This window comes from Haemaphysalis longicornis, unplaced genomic scaffold (genome assembly GCF_048455015.1).
Source record: "Haemaphysalis longicornis isolate Haplotype H1 unplaced genomic scaffold, Haemaphysalis longicornis Haplotype H1 scaffold_41, whole genome shotgun sequence".
Classification (NCBI taxonomy): domain Eukaryota; kingdom Metazoa; phylum Arthropoda; class Arachnida; order Ixodida; family Ixodidae; genus Haemaphysalis; species Haemaphysalis longicornis.
The window spans coordinates 2,215,503-2,235,529 of NW_027526365.1; the positions used below are offsets into that span (position 1 = coordinate 2,215,503).

Genomic DNA, 20,027 nt, shown 5'->3' on the forward strand with positions numbered 1-20,027 from the left:
GCTAGTCCGGACGTTTCTCAGTGAGTAAATGATGCTCCACGATTCCATCAATGCCTACTTGGGAATCCCCGATCCCTACTGTGGAAGCAGGCAAGCAGTCGCTCATCCACAACCTGCGCTAAGTGAGAAAGTGGGCCACTATCAGCAAACAAACTGCCCGTTCAGTCTGCTGAGTCAGTGGTTCTCAAACAGGGGTCCACGGACCCCAGAGGGCCCACAAAACCTTACCCTAAACTTATAATGGCGTCAGGGTGGTGACGCCTAAACTCCTTCCCTCCACTCCACTCATGTCTTCTATTAAAGTGAAGCTTTAGTGCCCTCACAGATGCCGTTGCACGCCAAGGCGCCCTTCAGGGAAGCCAACTTTCGCTGACGATGATGATGAATGATCGTGGGTGAAGTGAAAGAAAAAAACACTTCCCGTGGTTGGAATCGAACCTGAGTCCTTCGTGTTATGAAGCCAGTGCCTATCTGATTGCTCCATTTAGACATGCTCGAAGCGAACGCCAAGCATAAGGTACCGATTCGCGGCATACGCCTCAAACTCAAACGGCAATCCACACTGACCTTTTCCCGAGCGTAGGACCAGAGCCCCACTGTGTGGAGTGAGAACCCTGCGCCATTGACCATGGTGGACTGCTGCTGCTGCTGCTGCTGTTGCTGTGGGGAAGGGGGCGTGGCATTAGATGTGGCCACCCCGTCGTCTGGTGGCCCGTCAGCCTCGCACGCAGACAGCACCTCGAGGCAACTGGTGAACACCCAGCAGGCCACTGCACCAGGTGGCGTGGACACCTAAAAGTGGGCGAGACGTCCATTCGTGAAGCCTCACTCAGCACCATGTCAATGAAGGCATAAATGGGGCGGTTCGCATTTTTCCTTTGCAGTCCGGAACTAACCTACGTTCAGGCGTTCTGGTTTGCAACTATTTTGCCAGTTTCTGGCATCACAGAAGAAAAACACAAACCGTGCAAGAAAAACTCAAAGGATATTTATTTTTTCCCTTGCATTCTGCTTGCAACTTCTTTACTGATAGCTCACAGAGTAATGACCTGCACGGTGCTGTCCCCACCCCTGTAGTGGTCTTCGTCACTCGCTTCTGTCGAACCACTGTCATCACTAACTGATGGAGGCATGCAATTCTCTTCCTTACTCAACTAATCATCGCTGTCGCCAAGTGGGATGGGAAGAAGAAGAAGAGCTGCGCTGATCTGACGTGTGTTCCACTGGCTCCACAGATTTTCGCCCAGTAATGTGGTAATTTCGCTTCGTTCTGCCTTGCATCCAAGACTACCGGACTCATCAAGTTCTTGCGATCATCTGGACACCCGCCTTGACCACGTGGGTTGAATATTTCCTGATTTATCTGTTCATAATTCCCGAGCCGTGCCTACCGCCATTCGGTAGGCGCAGCCAAGGAGTTCATCATGCAAGACACCTCTAGCCCCGTGCCTGTGCGTTTAGACAACACTTCCTCGGAAGTAGATATGGATTCTGATAACACAGAAGAAGGTCGCTCAGTCGGTAATCAAGAACCTCAGCCTTCAACCAACACAGCCTCGGACACTGAAATGGACCCCGGTATTACAGAAGATCACTCAGTTGAATCTAATCACCATGAGCATGACTTCATCGAGGTGGTTTCCCGAGCTCAACGTCGCCGGCAGCGCAGTGTCGCCGCAGGAAACCCTGCCGCACCCATGTCACCACCACAGACCAAGCAAGCCCCGGCACACACAAGTAAGTCTTCCGTCAGGCCTAAACCATTGCCCAAGGACGATTTCAAACTAGTATTGCGTCCCCAGGGCGGACTCCCGCTTGGCAACATTCAATATGCTGATCTCTCCCTGGCACTATTGAACGCCATCAAGGTCACGTGGCGTCAGGCAAATCTGCGCCTCCGAGTGGACGTAACTCAAAACACTGCCACCATCAGTACTCCGTCCTCTGACGTGGCACGAGCTCTTATTCAAATCAAACACCTAACCCTGGAAAACAAGCAGTACCCCGTCCAACTTTACGGCCTGGCCCCCGACGACTCCGTCAAAGGCGTCATCAGTGGGGTCCCGGTCCGACTCACTGAAGCAGACATTCTCCACAACATTGATCAGTCCTTGGATGAAGTCTACACAGTTCGAAGACTTGGCACCTCATCTACAGTGGTTCTGACCTTCGCAGGGCCCAGGGGTCCTTACACAGTCCGGCTGTACGGCGCCGAATACCCATGCTCTATCTACAGGAAAACTATCCCAGTCTGCTCTACATGTCATACCGTCGGCCACAGAGCCACGGCTTGTCCTCACCCAACCACTCCCGTCTGCCATAATTGCGGGATCAAAGAGCCTCAGCCGAACCACCCATGCTCGCCTACCTGTGACCTTTGTGCTGGCGCCCACCTGTCCGGGGCACCTGGCTGTCCTAAGCGTTATGCCGAACCGTTTGTTCTTCGACAAAGACGACTCAGACAAGACCATGCCAGCACATCTACTTCTCGAGCCTCCTCCCCATTTCGTGGCCGTCATCGAGACCGTTCAACAACTCCTTCAGCACGGAGACGCAGCCATTCTCGAAGCAAACAAGTCGCCCAGTCCCGGGATTCAAAGCCTTCACCCGAGACGGAGTCCAACCAGCCAAAACAAGTAAGCTGGGCCCAACGGGTGTCTCCCACAGCTCAACCCCAGTACCTATTCACGCCCCCTCAACAACAATCCGAGCACCCAACTGCCTGTGTTGAATGTAAGCGCCTTACTCAAATTTTGGAACAGCAAAACACTTTAATAGCATCGCTCCAAGCTCGCCTTGATGCTCTCGTGAAAGCTGACTCCACTGCTAGCGAAAAGCGCAAGAAACCTAACCCTCCTAGTCCAACGCCAGAACCGTGTAACTCACACCCCTCAAAACAGACCCAACCGCCACCGCCACCACCGCAAATCCAAGACATGTTTTCTACACTCGCTACACAGCTAGCCTCCATAAACCAAGACCTTCACACTATTCGGGAAGAAAATCAGAAATTACAGCAAGAAATTGCATCACTTCGCACGGAATATAACACATTCAGGAAAGACGTCGCCTCAATCAGCACTCCATCCAGTTCACTCGAGCACAACTATGATCTCGGCCCCATCCGGCAGGAGAGGACTACAAAAGGTTCTTTAAGGACCCACACCCGCGCCGTTCCATACGCCCGAAACGCCGACAATGTCATCCCAGCTTCCTTACCTGATGGCGCGGAGACAGCCTAACCCACCTTCAACGACACTCCTACAATGGAATTGCAGAGGCTTCAAACAAAAAGCTGCGGCCCTTACTCAATACATCACCACCCTTGATTCTAAACCAGCAGTCATTGTCCTCCAGGAGGCGAATTCTCACATCAAGCTCCCTGGGTATATCCCCTACGGCCCGCCAAATAACTGCTCCACCCTCACACTAATTCGTAACACCATATCTGCAGTTGCACACGTCACCCCACAACGGGGATGTAATCATGTGTTCACCGAGCTCCTATCTCCATCGATCAAACGTAAATCAAGCCTCTACGTTCTGAACATTTATTGCCGCCCTACCCAAAATGCCCCTGATATTTCATCCACAATACGCGATGCCATCGCTATCGCTAAAACAGGGCCCCTACTTATTCTCGGCGATTTCAATGCTGCACATCCTCAATGGGGCTACACGTACAAAACAAAAAGGGGCGTCCTCCTGGCGCAAGCAGTCGATGATTTTCAACTCCTGCTGCTTAATCAGCCCGGCTTACCAACAAGAACGGGAACCAGCACAGCGAGGGACACTTCTCCAGACCTCTCTTTCCTCAAGGGCACCTTGGATGTACTATGGTCATCAACTCACGAGAACCTTAGATCTGACCATGACATTATCCAACTCACCATTCGCAATCATAATTACAACGTCAAGACAGGGGTCATCCGCCTCACCAACTGGGATGCTTTTCGCAAGGCCAATTCGTCGCGCCCCATAGACCCGGACCAACCTTTCACCGACTGGATCGATGACATAATTCAAACAGTCCGACTGAACACAAAAACCATAGCCACTTCTTTCCAGACACCTAGCGTGGATGCTAAACTTTTACATCTCTGGGAGGCCCGTCGAAGCTTAACAAAACGATGGAAACGGCAAAGACATAACCGCAAACTCCGCCTCAGAATTGCAGCACTTAACAAAGAAGCCACTGAATACGCCAAACACCTCTCCAAAGAGAATTGGCTTCAGTTATGCGACAGCCTCCAAGGTACCCTCACCACTCGCCGAACATGGCATTTGCTAAGGTATCTTATGGACCCGCTTTCCAGCAAGAATGAAACTCAGCGCTCTATTACCCGCACCCTACACTCATTCAGCGGATCGTCCCATGACCTCATACAAGCGCTCACGGCTAAATACCTCAACACCTCCCGCCACTTCACCCCACCCCCCTATACGGGGTCGACGAACAATGACCTGGATAAGGACTTCAAACTGTACGAACTAGAAGCAGCTCTCTCCGAGTGCAACAAAAATAGCGCTCCAGGTCCAGACCAAGCCACTTACCGGCTTCTCACCAATCTGGATGGCGACTCTCTCGATCATCTGCTCCACCACATCAATTTATGCTGGGGCTCAGGCCAACTCCCTCCCCAGTGGAAGACAGCTGAGATCCGGTTCGTACCCAAGCCTAATAAGTCCCCTCACCTAGATAACCTTCGGCCCATTTCTCTAAGCTCCTGTGTGGGTAAATTGGTTGAACCATTATTATTGAAGCGCCTTCAAACCTTCCTTGAAAACAAGGGTCTCATTCCCAACACCATGTATGGGTTCAGGAAGCATCTGAGTACCCAGGATATTCTCCTTCGAATTAAAGAAGAGGTCCTTGCCCCGGCTACCCGTCACTCCCCGCGAGCCATTCTTGCCTTAGATTTGAAAGGCGCATTCGACAATGTGTCGCATTCATCCATACTATCCCGTCTAAATCAAACAGGCTGCGGCCACCGCACGTACTCATACATTGCTGACTTCTTAACTCAACACCAAGCTATTATCCGGGTAGGAGATGTTCAATCTCAGCCTATTGCACTGGGTGATCGGGGCACGCCTCAAGGTTCCGTCCTCTCTCCACTACTTTTCAATCTGGCCCTCCTGGACTTACCCCATCAACTCGACGCCATCCCGCACGTTCATCACGCACTTTACGCTGATGACATCACAATATGGACAGACACTGACTCCATTGGAAAAATCCAAGACTCACTTCAACAGGCTACGGATGTCGTTAAGAAATATGCCTCATCAGTCGGGCTTCAATGCTCGCCACAAAAATCGGAGCTTCTCGTCGTACGCAAACATCCCCCTGCTTCACACATTGAACCGATTTGTATCCACCTCGACGGCCATACCATACGACCCAGCTCCTCACTTCGAATTTTAGGCCTAATCATCCAGGCCAACACGCGTAATGATCAAACCTTATTGAAGCTCTCCAAGGCGTTTCAGCAAGTCTCCAACATGCTTCGACGCGTTTCGAACCGCTGCCGGGGCATGAAGGAGAAAGATCTCATTCGACTGGTTCAAGCTCTCCTGATTTCGCGAGTAACCTATGTAACACCTTACCTTACCCTCACCAAAAGTGACACAGAAAGCATTGATCGATTAATCCGCAAAGCTTTTAAGCAAGTATTAAATCTACCTATGAACACTTCGACGGCCCGTCTCCTACAACTTGGCCTCCACAATACGGTATCCGAGCTTATTGAAGGCCACCTATCAAGCCAACGGCTCCGTTTAACACAAACACCTGCAGGGCTAGCCCTCCTAAACAGCCTTCATATCCCATGCCCCCAATCTATTGTCTGTCAGCCCCTCCCTGACCATTGGAGAAGTAACATCCAGGTTTGCCCTTTACCCAAAAATATGCACCCTGACCTCCATCCCGGCCGCCGACAAGCCCGAAGCCAAGCACATGAGAATATTTATGGAAAAAGAACAGATGTCACCTATACGGATGCTAGTACCTACCCTAATGGTCAACACAAAGTAGCCGCAGTCACCACAAAGGGCGCCCTCATTACCTGTGCATCAATCAAGACATCATCAACCTGGGTTGCCGAGGAGCTAGCTATAGCCTTAGCCCTCATACACACGAAGTACCCAATCATTATTACGGATTACCAAGCTGCCTGCCGAAGTTTCTTAGCCGGGAGAGTGGCCCCTTCTACTTTAAAGCTACTTTTACCACACCAACCCAGCCGGAAAGTTAATATCATCTGGACTCCTGGCCATTCCTCCCTGACGGGCAACAACTTTGCTCATCAGCAAGCCTGCGCCCTTTCTCTCCAGGCTTCCGAGGAAACCACATCGTTAATCCCGCTCGTAACGTATCAGGACATCACGCAATATTACCGGTCCGACAGACAACACTTCCCTCCTCCTCACCCTGCACTATCCAAGGAAGAAGAATCGCTGCTCCGAAGACTACAAACCAATACCTTTCCTCACCCAGTTCGCCTGCATCGTATATTTCCAACTCAATACTCTGCTGTATGCCAGTTTTGTTCACAACCCGGAACTCTAGCTCATGTTATAATACAGTGTGTGTGCAATCCCAAACTTCCACCTCACCGATCCCCTCTTCCCACCCCTGAGCTGTGGGAGAACCTGGTGACCAGCGACCGTCTGGACGTCCAGCAGCTCCTGGCATCCAGAGCGAAGGCTCTCTGCTCACTTGATGGATTCCCGGACTAGGGAACCACTCCCACCTTAGAAAGCTCAAATAAACGTTTTCTCTCTCTCTCTCTCTCGCCAAGTGCACCACCATAGAACGCACACGATAAGAAAGCAGCCATGCTTCTCAGCGAACAGCGGGCATGTGAAAACACACTAAAATCTATGGGGCCCGTGCAGAACATTGTGCTGCACCCTAGTGCAAAAAGAAGGAAACTTCAACAAACGAAGTTCACTTATCCCTCAAAAGATGGCGCATCATGTATACGAAGAATGTGGGTGCATCACAGTGATAAAAACTGCGAAACTGAACCTTGAACACCTTGAATACCCGGACAGCGAACCGCTACGGCCATGTTGCGTTTTCGGGCAGGGCCGGACAACAGACCGCAAAGGATTGAAAGGGGTTTGTCAGAAGTAAATGACTGGCACCAACAGTCATGCTAACATTCACTAAGGATTATATATTCTCTGGCATCTTGACCGCACTGACCAGTATTTGAACAAATTCCAAGGGTTTAACACGTTGGAACTGCACCTAGAATATAAGGCACAATGCAGTGGAGTGCTCCGGATCAATTCTGACCACGTGGGGATCTCTAATGTGCGCCAGAATCTTAAACATGCGGCATTTTCGCTCTTTGCCTCCATCAGAAAAGTGGTCACCGCAGCCAGGATGAAACCCCCATCCTTGGGCTCCGCAGCACAACGCCGTGGCCACTGAGCCACCGTGGCGGATGACCAGTTTTTGGAACAAACTGGACGATGCCTAGGTCGTACTGGCTGGCTGCCTGGTTACAATCCCTGATGTCGGGATTACGTTGAGGGGAATTAGCATTATGCAGAGTGCAAAAATTTTTCATGCAGTACCGACGTCCATCTGCTAAGTGGTTGTTGATGTGCAGCCAAGCAGCGCGACATGGATCACTTCATGGAATAAGAGCAGAAAACTCCAGAAGAAGCCGGTGGCTCTTCCAAGACAAGGGGACTCGCCTGCAGCAGGGCCAGCTCGTGGACGGTGTTGTGCAGGAAGGCGAGCGTGCGCTGGGCCACCTCGGGGGCCCAGCGGCCCCTGGTGGCCGCCCCCTGCAGCCGCAGGAGGGAGCACTGGCGGCCAAACAGGTAGTTGCGCAGCGCCAGCAGGCCGCCCCCGCCCCGCAGCAGCTGCTGCCGCTCGGGGCTCTGGCCCGGGTCCACACCCAGCCGCAGGCCGCCCCACGACTCGCACCCCTGCGCCACCAGCTGCGACAGCCACTCGGGCACCTCCTCTGCGGAGGAACAGGAACAGGAGGGGGCACAAGGGGAGGCCTTGGGACAATCAGGGCACACCCAGCAACCAAGTGTGTTTTCACCTCTCATACCCCCCATCATTCTAGGCGAATGGCATTAGCTACGAGTGCCATTTGGTTTGGTTATGCAAGTCTACACGGCAGAAGAAATGTTATTTTATAATAACAGTGGCAACTGAGAAACTCAAGTAACCGCAGGATAATGATTTAAATGTATTCGTGATGTTTGTAAACCACCTACTTCTTTAAAAACAAAAGTTCTACTTTTGAAATTAAGAAATCCCTGACGATTACTATACTCCCTAATGCGAAATTTGTCTGCAGTACAAACTGCAGTGTTCGTGGTCACGGCGCATAGCTGCTGCGTCTCAGGAAGTGATCGCGTGATCGGCGAATGCCACTGCAGTGCATGCCACTCTGCCACTATCTCGCAATGCGTCACTGCCACACAGCATGTAGTTGTAAATCGTGTTTGAACCTCCCGCGCAAATTTCATGTGGCTCGGAGGACCCACAAATGGGGGAGGAGCGTCTGGCAAAAGTGTGAGGGGGAGACAGTGAGAAAGACGATGTCAGGGCAGCACATGCCGCCCTCCCCCTCACACTTTTGCCGGCCACTCAAAGAAGACACTTGTGTGGGCTCAGCATACTTCCCTCCCACGCACATTTTCGCCACACTTTCCTCTGCCGTTTTCCTTCGGTCTTCGCTCACTCGGTTACCACTCCGTTGCCATTGCCATTGCCAGCACCAAACCACAGTAGCAGCCACCAAAGTGCAGGGCTCTAAAAAGTAGAGCTCGGTTTCAGGTTACATTCACATCACAAGCCAAGAGAAGTGAAAAATCCGTATCCAGATAGCAGTAAACACCGCAGAGCTTCATAAAGGTGTCATTTACTTGTTTTTTCTATGTAAAACAACATGCAGGCAAAAAATATTAATTTACTGGTCCGTTTTAGACATGGTGGTCTTTGCTCCACTATTAAACTTCCTTGTTTACTGACAAACCCCTGCGGTTGAGGCTACTCATTCGGTACGGAAGCTAATGCAAATGTGTTCTCTGAACTCACTCAAGCACCGACTACCATTCGTGTAAATGTCATGTAGCATTCTCAAGCAGCACCAAACTAATGGCATTCACAGCTAATGCCATTCGCTCTAAATGCCATTAGACTTGCCGCATGACACGGGCATTAGCCATGACAAGGCTCAGTCAGCATGCCCAAGGGGCTCTTTGATTTATAGTCTCGGACTCACTGCAGATAGTCCTCAGTAGTCCGTGGACTCTCCGTGTCACAGAAATATATAGCAGAAATGAATCTCGGACTGCTTCTCAGGGAGTCCGTGGCGAGTCCAACACGATAATTGAAGAGTACCACTCACAGTCCACAATAAAGTCTGGCAATTCTCATTTCCAATTTGCTGAGTTTTAGACTCCCTGATTTTTTACAACACTGCCAACACTTGCTGTCAGAAGAGAGTTCTTGGACTTTCCATTTGAGCTAGATGCAATTGCTCATGGTGAGGCTGTTACGCCAGAAATGATGAAGGCACAAGTTTCCTTTTCGGTCCTTTTAGTAGGGGGATAGGTAAAAACTGACGCCTTGTGTTTCTGGTGCTTGTACGATAACGAGAGTTCTGAAAATGGTATCATCTGGCTAAAACCAACAGTGGTTAAACCACGGCTGAAAGTGCAGTGGTCATGCAACACCTCACATTGCCCATTAGACAGTGGATGCAAGCTTCAACAGTGAGAGAAACAGCTACATCACCTCATTCTACAGCGACGGGAGTTTACACTCCAGGAGACAAGCCCTTGAGGGAATCTGACCTCACACAATACAGGCTCACACAGATGAAGACTAGCAAAAGAATGTTGAATCTTTCCCCCACTTTTGATTTCTGTTTACTTCCCATTGCAGCCTAACAGCACAAAATCACAGACCCCACGGCTGCAAAACTTCTGGTCCCCAAACAGGCAATGCGAGGTCCTCTCCCTTTCTCGCTGGTATGGCTTTCTTGCTTTACTTCAGACTAAACAGTCCAGTAGTACATTTCACCTCATGAAATTACTCTATTCTGTTTTCTTTTGCTGAATAGAAGCCACCTATGCTGTTCTTGGCAATGCTTAAAGCAAGGCTTGTTCGAAGCAAGCTAGTGCCCCTCCTGTCAACACACACACATACCGTACTGCCCTTTATTCCTAAACACTTGGCCCAACGCTCTGCACAGGAGCACACTGCAGCACCCACAAAAGCTTGACCGACTAAATACTAGCAAAGTGACTGCCACCACCACCAGTGCAGCACTGGTAGTGGCCTGGTGGTGCCCTGGTGGTGCACTCACCCGAGCTGGCTGAGTTGATGACCACCTGGGTGAAGAGGGCGTCCAGCTCGTCGTACTGCACCAGGGCCTCCTCGTACAGGCCTAGGGCCTCCAGCACAAACGCCAGCTCCTCCTACGGGTCAAGGGGCAGGGAACCAAGGGGCAGGGGTCACGGCAGGGGTCACGGCAGGGTCCGCGACTCTCCACCACCAGTGGCCAACACCTCCGACATCATGTGAATGCCCGAAATTCACTGGGTTGCTTTTCTCTCAAACTGGAAACATTGCACTTCTATTTATCCGGTTTTCCTTCCTCCCTGGTCCCCTAGTGTGCACTGATATCAATTCATCTTTTCCTTTTTTTTTTCAAGCTGACTGCAAGTGAGGTCATGGAGCAATTTCTTTTTTTATCCACTGAAGCTCCAGTTGTATGTGACGCCATCTGTTGCACACACAACGGCCCATAACTACTGCAGCTAGGGATCAACAGCCTGTTGGTGATGGTAACGTCGGATTATAGGGTTCAACGTACCGAAGATAACCTGGGCTATGAGGCATGCCATAGTGGAAAGCTCCGGATTACTCTCCGTGACCTGGGGGGATCTTTAAGATGCGCCGACATCTTGAACACGGGCGTTTTTTGCTTTTTGCCTCCATCAGGAAAGTGGCCACCGTGGCTGGGAATCAAACCCTCATCCTTGGGTTCAGTAGCAGAAAGCCTTAGTCTCTGAGCAACAACGGTGGGTGGTGGTAACATCAACAGAAACCAACGTTTTCTATGCTGGTCTCTTGGGTCAAATTTTGGTCTTCCCGCGCTTCCCTGCAGTGCCATTGAATGTGGCCTCGGCAATCGATGTGTTTATTAGTGCAGTGCTTCTGCAATATGTCTTGATGTCGTGCTCTTCTCATTTGCAGAGTCTGTGCTCGCAGATCCTGTTCTGTCGTACTATTGTCGTGTTAACAAGCGGTGCCCAATAAGTGGTGTTGAAGAGACCAATACCAAGAAATCTATGCATTTGCTGCTAGACTAGCGAACGCAGTGGCTCAATGGCTAAGGCAGGGATTCTCAAGCATGTTGGTCCCAGGGAACCCTGCTAAGCTCCGTTAAGTGCCAAAGAACCCCCCCCCCCCCCCCCCCTTGCCATTTTTCATTCTGTTCCCGCTATATTCACGTGCAATAAATTCAAACAGAAGCAAGCTTGCTTCCTTTGAATTTAATGCATGTGAATGTCGACTTTACACGAGTGCGTACGCTAGTGGCACCTATCTCCAAACAAGAGAAATGCGCATGGGGGTAATATAAGGCCGAGATTCAAGTGCAATAGTTTAACCACGCGGCCCGTTTTCGCAGTCTGGCTGGCTACAAGCTGCTGACGGGATTTATTGCACAGCTCGTGCCTTTCTGCTATGCACTTAGATGTGCTACCTGACACTTGGGCATAAGTATATATAGAGGTTCCTTAGATCGATCGCATCTCGGGTTTGCCATCTAAGTTACTTGGCGAGTGTGGAACCAGGGAAAATGTATCAGTGGCTCGTGGAACCCCGAGAAGGGGCCTGTGGAATCCTTAGGTCCCGCGGACGCCATTTTGAGAAACCATGGGCTAAGGCATTGTGCTGCTAAGCCCAAGGACGTGGGTTCGATTCCCGGCCACGGTGGCTGTCTTTCAGCTGTAGGTGAAAAGCGAAAACGCCCGTGTGTCAAGATTTGGGAGCATGCTAAAGATCCCCGGTAATCAGAGTAAATCCGGAGTGCGGTGTGCTTTACAACCTAGGCGTTGCTTCGGCGTATTCAGGCATACGCAAGAGTCATCTAGAAGGGCCCTGCCCCCGCCCCACCTGGAGGAAGAAGAAGTGCAGGAAGGACCATTGCGGGGCGGTGCGGCGCTCCCGCTGGGTGCGGATCAGCTCCTCGTAGCGGCCCAGGTGTCTCCCCGTGGCGTGCAGCAGCAGCTGCCGCAGCCGCCCCAGCAGCACCCCCGTGCTGGCCCCCCCACCGCTCGCCTCCGCCACCTGCACACACCTGCAAAGGGACGTGGTGGTCACGCAATACCCTCCAGTGCCACATGCAGTGTCTCAAGCACTTGTCTGCACCCATTTTGCCTCACTTTCGCGGGAAGGCTAAATCACGATGTAGTACGCACTACAGTCTAATCCCGCTACAACGAAGTCTGCTTAAATGAAATTTCCGCTTCAACGAAATATTTCCAATTCCCCGTCAGCTAGCCATAGAAGTCAATGCAACAAAGTCCTCGCAACAACGAACAATTTGTCTGGCTTGCTTTCGCTTCAACGAAATTTTCAATGATTTTCTCTGGGTTTGAACGATTATTTTACAATAAAATAAGCATAGTGCCAGCTATCTGTAACTTTTTATACATTCATGACATTTAGTTTCACCGAAAACATGCGCGCTGCGCCCACACTGCCACCAACAAACAAAAACAAACTCGCATGTGGACGCCATTGTTTGATGGTGATGACGATGCGGCGGGCCGTCTTTACATGAGGGGCAAGCTAGGTTCGCCAAGCCTGAGCTATAGCCAATCCGTATCCAGTTGAAATCGCGCGAATGTGCTCTGCTGCTGGCGCAGCGCCGTTATGTATGTGTTGTGAACAGCTGTCCTTGCTGTTTTCCATCTACAATTCTTCAAAGTCAAAAGCAAAAATAATGTTTTCGTGTTTAGTCTTGAACCCGTGTCATCCTGCCTTAGTCGGGAGCGTGCGGTCGCGATAAATGCGAGCACGGCTTGCCTGCCAAGGTCAGTTGCTGCCGTGCCTAGTCAGAGGATAAGATAACGGCGCCGTTCCTGCCACAAGCGAGAGGGGGGCTTCCAATCGCCTAGCAACTATTTGCAAGTAATCAGCTCAGTGCAAACGCCTTGTTGTACAGCAATACGCTTTGAAAGCCTGCATTTCTTCATTTCTTCACCTCTTCCCTCCTCCTCAGTATCGCACTCTCAGCGTGCTGGCAAAAAAATCAGATAACCATTGGTATGTTTGTTATCTGAATAAACACAACGTTACTGCGCGCCACTCCTTTTTCTAAACATTGTATTATGCTGCCAATGATGCGGAAATATCCGGAGCTATTTTTCTTGCCCCTCCGTGGTGTGTTGGGGCAGAGAAAAAGAAGCAAATAAGCTGCAATCATGAACTTAAGACAGCCGTGATGGTCGTGAAGGCTGCATACAGCTTCGCTAACTTCAAGTCTTACGTGTTAGTGTGAGCTTTCTTCATTTTTTTTGTATCAGGTTTGATAAAAAGAAAAACCAGCAGCCATACAGTGAGGGCTCCCTACACCATTCAGTGCCTGTCTCCTTCGCAACACACTACATTTCTCCAGCCTGAAACTGGAATAAAATTTCACGCCGAGGGAGATGCTGCAATTGTGTGGGGGAAAAAAAAACGCAAAAATCACCTTTGTAGTACCCAACCTTTCTTTTGTTTTATTTTCAATCTTAAAGGTACTAATCATGATGTTTACATTGTCTATGAAACACAAAAAACTGATTAGTCCGAAGTTAAGAGCACTGACAAAGCCTCAATTCACCTCATGTGCTGAATCATCATCATCATCGTTAGCCTGGTTGTGTCCACTGCAGGACGAAAGCCTCTCCCAAATATCTCCAACCACGCCTATCGAGTGCAAGTTGAGTCTATGTTTCCCCCTCCTCCCCCCTGCCCCCTTGAATTTTCGCAACTTGTCTCGCCATCTTGACCTTGGCCAACCCCTATTGTGTTTGCAGTTTATTAGAAGCCAATCTGTCAAATGGATGGTCCACCTGTTGTCCGTCATACGCATTATATGACCCGCCCATGCCGATTTCCTCCGCTTTTTGAACTAGAATGTCCTCCACCCTAATCCATGCGGATGGTTTCCTGTCCCTTAGCGTGATCCCTAGAGTTCTCCTTTCCATAAAGTGTCACACACAGTTCAGCACTGGCAAATCGACTCCTGCAGTGTTAGGTCAGTGTGCATTTATCAAACGCCCAATTAGATCAAGAACATTGATACCATCAACTGAACAAGCACTGACTGGATGAGTGGCAATGAAGAAAGCCCTGCAAGTTCCAGAAAGCCCAGGGCAAGTTCTAGAAGACTGCAGTACAAAAGAAAATGCGGCAGAAACACTGCCCAATTTTTTAAGGTGATAAAAAACTAATGAAGTTGTGTGCAGTTCACCACTGCTGACATTTTTTTATTTTTCCACTTTTCCGGCTTTTGCATTTCTTGTCTCTTATGCTTTTTTTGATGCTCCTGCTAAAAATGGACAGCAGCTAGGGTTTTACCATATACTGCCACCTTCAAGTGAAAAGTTCTGCATGCAGGGGAGAATTTGCTGAACCTTCAGTGTCACACAAGGCAAGAATTTGGAACAGATGAAAAAATTCTTAGTAATTTAAGGGGGCAGTAAGACAACCCTGAGATGACATCCCGGAAAGCTCGACTACACGTTCATTCAGAAAATGGAGAAATGAAAAACGCCCTTGACAACATCTAAGGTTACACACTCTACAATTAGTGACGACAAAAAGAAGGACAGTAACAATGAAGCCAGAGAAAACAATGTTGAATGATCCCAGGCACGTTCTTGGCTAATAAATGCTGTTTTGTTATCCTGGCTATTGTTGTCCCCGCCCTTTCAGCACCTTGCACTCAAAAGACTTTTTAACACTTTTTAACGTTTTGATACTCAGGCTTAGAATCGAGGCCGGCCTACACATAAATAAATGCAGCAGTAGAAGGCGTTTAACTGTTGCGACTATGACATGTATTGGTGTCAAGGTACGCATTACGAGCTCATGCATGCTGACCCACTCTCACCTCTGGGCCCAGCTAGTCTTGCCCCTACACTGTCAATAAAACCTACTCTACTAATTATACCTTGCCTAGTAGAAATCACGGCATCTACAAACACCTTCAACATTAGGAGGCAACTGCTTCGAAGATGATGAAAACGCCACTCTTGCTACTCGAGCCCCAGTACACACTATGCAAAAGGTGGCGATGGTGGTCGCTACGTACCGGTCAAAGTGCTTGCTGGGGAAGTCGGCGCGCATGCGGTCGAAGACGGTGGCCCGCGACAGCAGCTTGGCCTTGTTGGCGCGCCGGGCGTCGGCCGGCTCCACGGCCACCAGCATCCAGTCATAGACACCGGCCTCCTTGAGCTGCGACATCCACTCGATGACGTCCTCGCGCACCCGTGAACGGTACGCCTCCAGGTCCTAAGGGAAGAAGGGGGAAGGTTGTGTCACCGCGTCGTGTTCCATCCCACAGGCTGAAAGGCCCACAAATGCCGATGCTGTACTGGTAGGGCCAGATATCCCAAAGTTCCGAAATCTCAACAACTGCAATAGGAAGCACCAACTTCCTGCTTTCCCTCAGTTCAAAAACAATCACGGGCCATCTCCACTAACGTAAAACCTGAAGAGGGGTTCCGAAGCATGCGGTGTATAAGTGTATTCTTGGTGCCTTGGCATTTTTGCCAACAGAGATGAAACCGCTGGGGGGGTAGACGTATACAGTTTTGCCGTAAAAGTCTCTCGTCTTTGAAGCACAAAGTGCTCTAGCACGAGGTGTAAACGAGTTTCCCATTGTTTTAGTGCCGTGATTACATGAGACGACGATTACGACGACGACAGGAGACGCCAACAGCCCCAGCCCCTAAGGGGCTTTGACCCTAAAAGCCCTGACGTATTCCTACTGGGAGAAAGCAAAGCCCTTTCAAAGCCCACGTCCCACAACCATTCCCTCATAGCAAGGCTGACAGGTGCCTCGGTGTTTTATGCTATTACGCTAACAAGGCTTCTCCTAACACTGATCTAAGTTTTCACCAACGAAAACTTAGGGAGATGATCTCTAGTGGGTGATGTCTGGAAAGGTGGATGCAACTGCCTACAGGTCATCCACCTTTGACGTCTCAGCAGATGCGGCGACATCACCAAAGAAATAAGGTGGAAAATGCACTAGGACGGTGTAACGGCCCGACCCCGCCATGAAACAGCAGAACTAGCCAACTCACCATTCCAAAGCAAATAAGACTTGCGTGGTGTTGGTAGAACCAAACGAGTGAAAATGAAAAGCATTGAAACATACATGCATTAATGCAAAAGGCACAAAAGATAGTAGACGCCAAAAGCTATCTCACAGCATAGACCGAGGAGAACAATGTGTGCTAAGCTCTGTGTGAGACATCAAGAAACTGGACCTGACGCTTAGTAAGTGATGGAAGTGAAGCTTACACTAATTTCTTCCTTCCTGGACAACATGGCAATATGTTCTGACATTCACACTGCCAATTTGGTACAACTTAAAGTGCGATTCAACAAGGACGACACAAAGATGATAATCATGCTGCAAGTTATACCAAATATACATCAACTTGCCCAACAGTGTGTTCTACTCACACTGCTAACTTGATAATTTTTAACAAGGTACTAACGTCCCCCAAAAACGAACTCGCATTCACACTTTGTGGCGCACTCTGTCAAAACGCCTACTGTGGCAACCTGCTGACAGATATTGCGGGGTTCCCTGGGCCTATCACCATCCAGTGTAGTTACAACCACAAGAAACATAAGCTCGGGGAAAAAATTTTTTGCCTACCAATCCTGGGTTCTCAATGGCCTGACTGGCTTCCTGCCCTCCTGACACAAGTGCACGTGACTATGTCATAACAGCTGTGATTAAAGCCCCCGTACACACACGCACACAGCAGGATTTCTCCCCTCTAAGAATGCAGAAACCTTTATCTGTGAATGTCTGCGAGGTAACAGTGATTCTCCCAAGCCAAATAATGGTGTGAGGCTGAAAGCAATCACCAAAGGCGAATCCTGCCAGAAACCGTTTAGCGCACAATAAACTCGGTTCTTTAACGTAGCAACAGTTTCAGCTTAGTGTGCAACTATTAGTGACTTGTCCGATGCCAAGCTTAGGTCTATTGTAAATCAAGACCTCACCAAGCGACCTCCCTACCGTAAATTACCAAGCAAGCGCCCTCCCCAAAACTTGTAGGAAATTGATCTAGAGATAGGGAGGGGTTCGTTAATCGGATCGAGCCCCAAATTCAAGATGGCGGCACAAAATGGCGGCACAAAATGGCGGCGACCGCAAGAAAAGCACTGCAGCCGGCATTGCCGAAGATGTCCATTTACGACACCTAACTTAGTAAATGCTAAAAACATACATTCTGACATTCACATTGGCTTTGAACACTGTGGCATCCAAAAACCCGAAAAAAGTGCTTCCGGAATGGCTGAAAGTGGGAGGGGGCGTTTGCCCGGTCAAGTACAGAAATGCGAAATTACCGGAAAATGCTGGGGGTGCTTGATTGGTATTCTAAGGTATGTGGACCTCGGCTGCCCACCTCTTGGTTTTCGTTTTCCCACTCGTGCTCCCTATTCAAGCCCACTTGGTTCCCTCCATTCACGCTAGAAAATGCTCGAAGCGTTGACCGATTTCGTGCCTGCTGGTGCCCCACTCACGTTGCAGTCTGTGCAGAAGAGGTGCAGGTGGGCCTGGTCGAGCAGGCGGCCCTCCTTCTCCCTGGCCAGCCGGCTCGCCTCGTACTCAACAAAGCGGCACTCCACACGCACCGTCTTGGGCCCACGCCCATACGACCTGCGCAGGGGGGGGTAAGGGGGTGCACGGGGGGAACATGCTTCTTTCCCCTAGTGTTGAAGAGACCTCGACCAACAAACACTTTGGTCAGGCCTAGCTCACCCGCTCCAACTACTTTGCAGGAACAGAACAAACAGAGACAGGGAAGCAGGCACAACCATCTCTTTTTTCTTTTTGTGTCGTTTGACAACCATCACAAAGGGATTGTGCACCTGTTAATCATGCGCAGAGTAGAAATGTGAGCAGTTGAAAAAAAAAACATTAAGAACTTTGAAAAAAGAAATTTATTTTTTTCGTTTATTTCAACCAGGATAACATTGACAAAAACGAACAGAGCTCCTCTGGGGAAATTCGTTGTGACGCGACCAATCTGCAGTGAGGGAAATGCTTTCCGAGATCAGTGTCTTGACGTGAAATCATGCGCAGATTTTGAGAGCGCAAGCTCTGCTGGGACTTGTGTGATGCAGCATGTAAAAATTATATTCTTTTCAGTGCTAAGGGAAAAATGTATCGCACACTTAAGCCTCTTGAGTGACTTGAAGGCAAAAGCCAGCAATTATCAGACTTCTTCACTGCTGCATCCTGTTTGCGGTGCCGTCACGTCCGTCTGTCATGCGGCACGCATCGGACAATCCTTGTTTCATCCTGGCACGTAACCGGGTTAGCACTGTAGTCACCCCACCTGGCTGCCGCTCTGGCGACCCGAGTTCAAATCCCATTCCAATACAAGTAAGTTTCTATGCATACTTTATTCACTTATTTTCTTTTTACAGCAGCCATAATTTGATTTCGTTCATGTAGTGGCCAAAAACTACGGTCACTTTTCGCTTGATGAGACGTCCTAGGCTGTTGCCTTACGAACTATGTTGAGTTTTTTATTGATCTATGTCGAATAGCCCTTTCTAAATTTTTCATGTTTTCTGAATAAAAAAACATGGAAAACCTGTTTTTTTTTTCATGCCCCTCAAAATTTCATGAAACCTTACATCTCTAGTGGAGAGGGAGAATGCATGTGTTGGAGTGCTGGCTGCTAAGGTATAGCATTGGCTGTGCGTGGAGCTGCTGCCCATTTCTCCCCTTCCTCCTTCCCTCCCTCCCTCCCCACCTCCTTTCCTTCCTTCCTCCCTTCCTTCCTTTTTTCCTCCTTCCTTCCTTCTACCCCTCCTCCCCCTCACCCCCCCAGGCAGTGCCATAGCATGAAAGTGATCAAACACTCCCAGCAGACATGCAGTAGCTTTCTCCTATACTTCCACAGCAGCAGAACTTCAAGAGGGATGCTTCAGAAAGAGTCCCTTCTCTTGCCACCCCCCACCCCCTATCATAAGTGGCAAAAAAAAAAATGTTCACTGCCACCGTGATTTACAACACATTCCTGGTAATATTCCTCACACTTTATTTATTGCACTTAGGATGTTGAAGTCAGGAAAGAAGGAAAATCAAATTTCATGCTTTTTCAGGCCCAAAATTCATCCTGTAGTATGCAGCAAACTTTTCCACCGTGCATGCAAGGTAAGCACATTTACTAAAATGTTGAGCCTGCAAGCCCTAGACACAGATTACCCTTCCTTATAGTACCCGCAGCTTTTTTGGTCTTCAATCCTGAGTAACGCATTCTCTGGGAAGAAGTGGCAAGCAGAACTGTTTGGGCCCTCGCAGAGAACAAGCCCACCAGACCACTGCATCAAGCTCAGCCACCCAAGGTGTTGGAAAAGGATGCACGATCGAACGTAAGGGAACTCGCCACTGGACAGAAAGCAGCTGTGAGGGGGAGAGGGAGCACGTACCGTGTCCACTCGACGGGTTCCAGGGGCAGTCCATCAAGAAGCAGGGGCTCGAGGGCTTTGAACACTTGCTTGTCCCCTGCGTCTGTGAACACCAGGGTGCAAGCCAGCAAAAAATGTAATGCCAAGCCCCCATCCAGACCGAGGCACTGGGAGCATGAACTCGATTCAAAGGCATATATATATGGTAACCAGGCATTTTTTGTGATTCAGTGCTACGGCCCATGGAGGACTTGCAAGTCCAGCTTCTCTTACTGCACATGCTGCAGCATAGCAAATTTCAAGTTCGACA

The 20,027-nt window shown here is 49.6% G+C and overlaps 1 protein-coding gene across 1 annotated transcript in view; it reads right to left on the minus strand.

Annotated features, from left to right (window-relative positions):
- LOC144137596 (trafficking protein particle complex subunit 10-like) overlaps nucleotides 1-20,027 on the minus strand; it is an 87,409-nt gene that overhangs the window by 55,260 nt on the left and 12,122 nt on the right. The window contains exons 2-8 of the mRNA XM_077669529.1: nucleotides 19,739-19,820; nucleotides 17,819-17,954; nucleotides 15,360-15,559; nucleotides 12,170-12,353; nucleotides 10,353-10,464; nucleotides 7,714-7,988; nucleotides 568-792 (exon numbers count right to left, since the gene is read on the minus strand). Of these exons, the coding sequence (XP_077525655.1) occupies nucleotides 568-792; nucleotides 7,714-7,988; nucleotides 10,353-10,464; nucleotides 12,170-12,353; nucleotides 15,360-15,559; nucleotides 17,819-17,954; nucleotides 19,739-19,820 (1,214 nt within the window). The remainder of the gene's footprint in view (nucleotides 1-567; nucleotides 793-7,713; nucleotides 7,989-10,352; nucleotides 10,465-12,169; nucleotides 12,354-15,359; nucleotides 15,560-17,818; nucleotides 17,955-19,738; nucleotides 19,821-20,027) is intronic.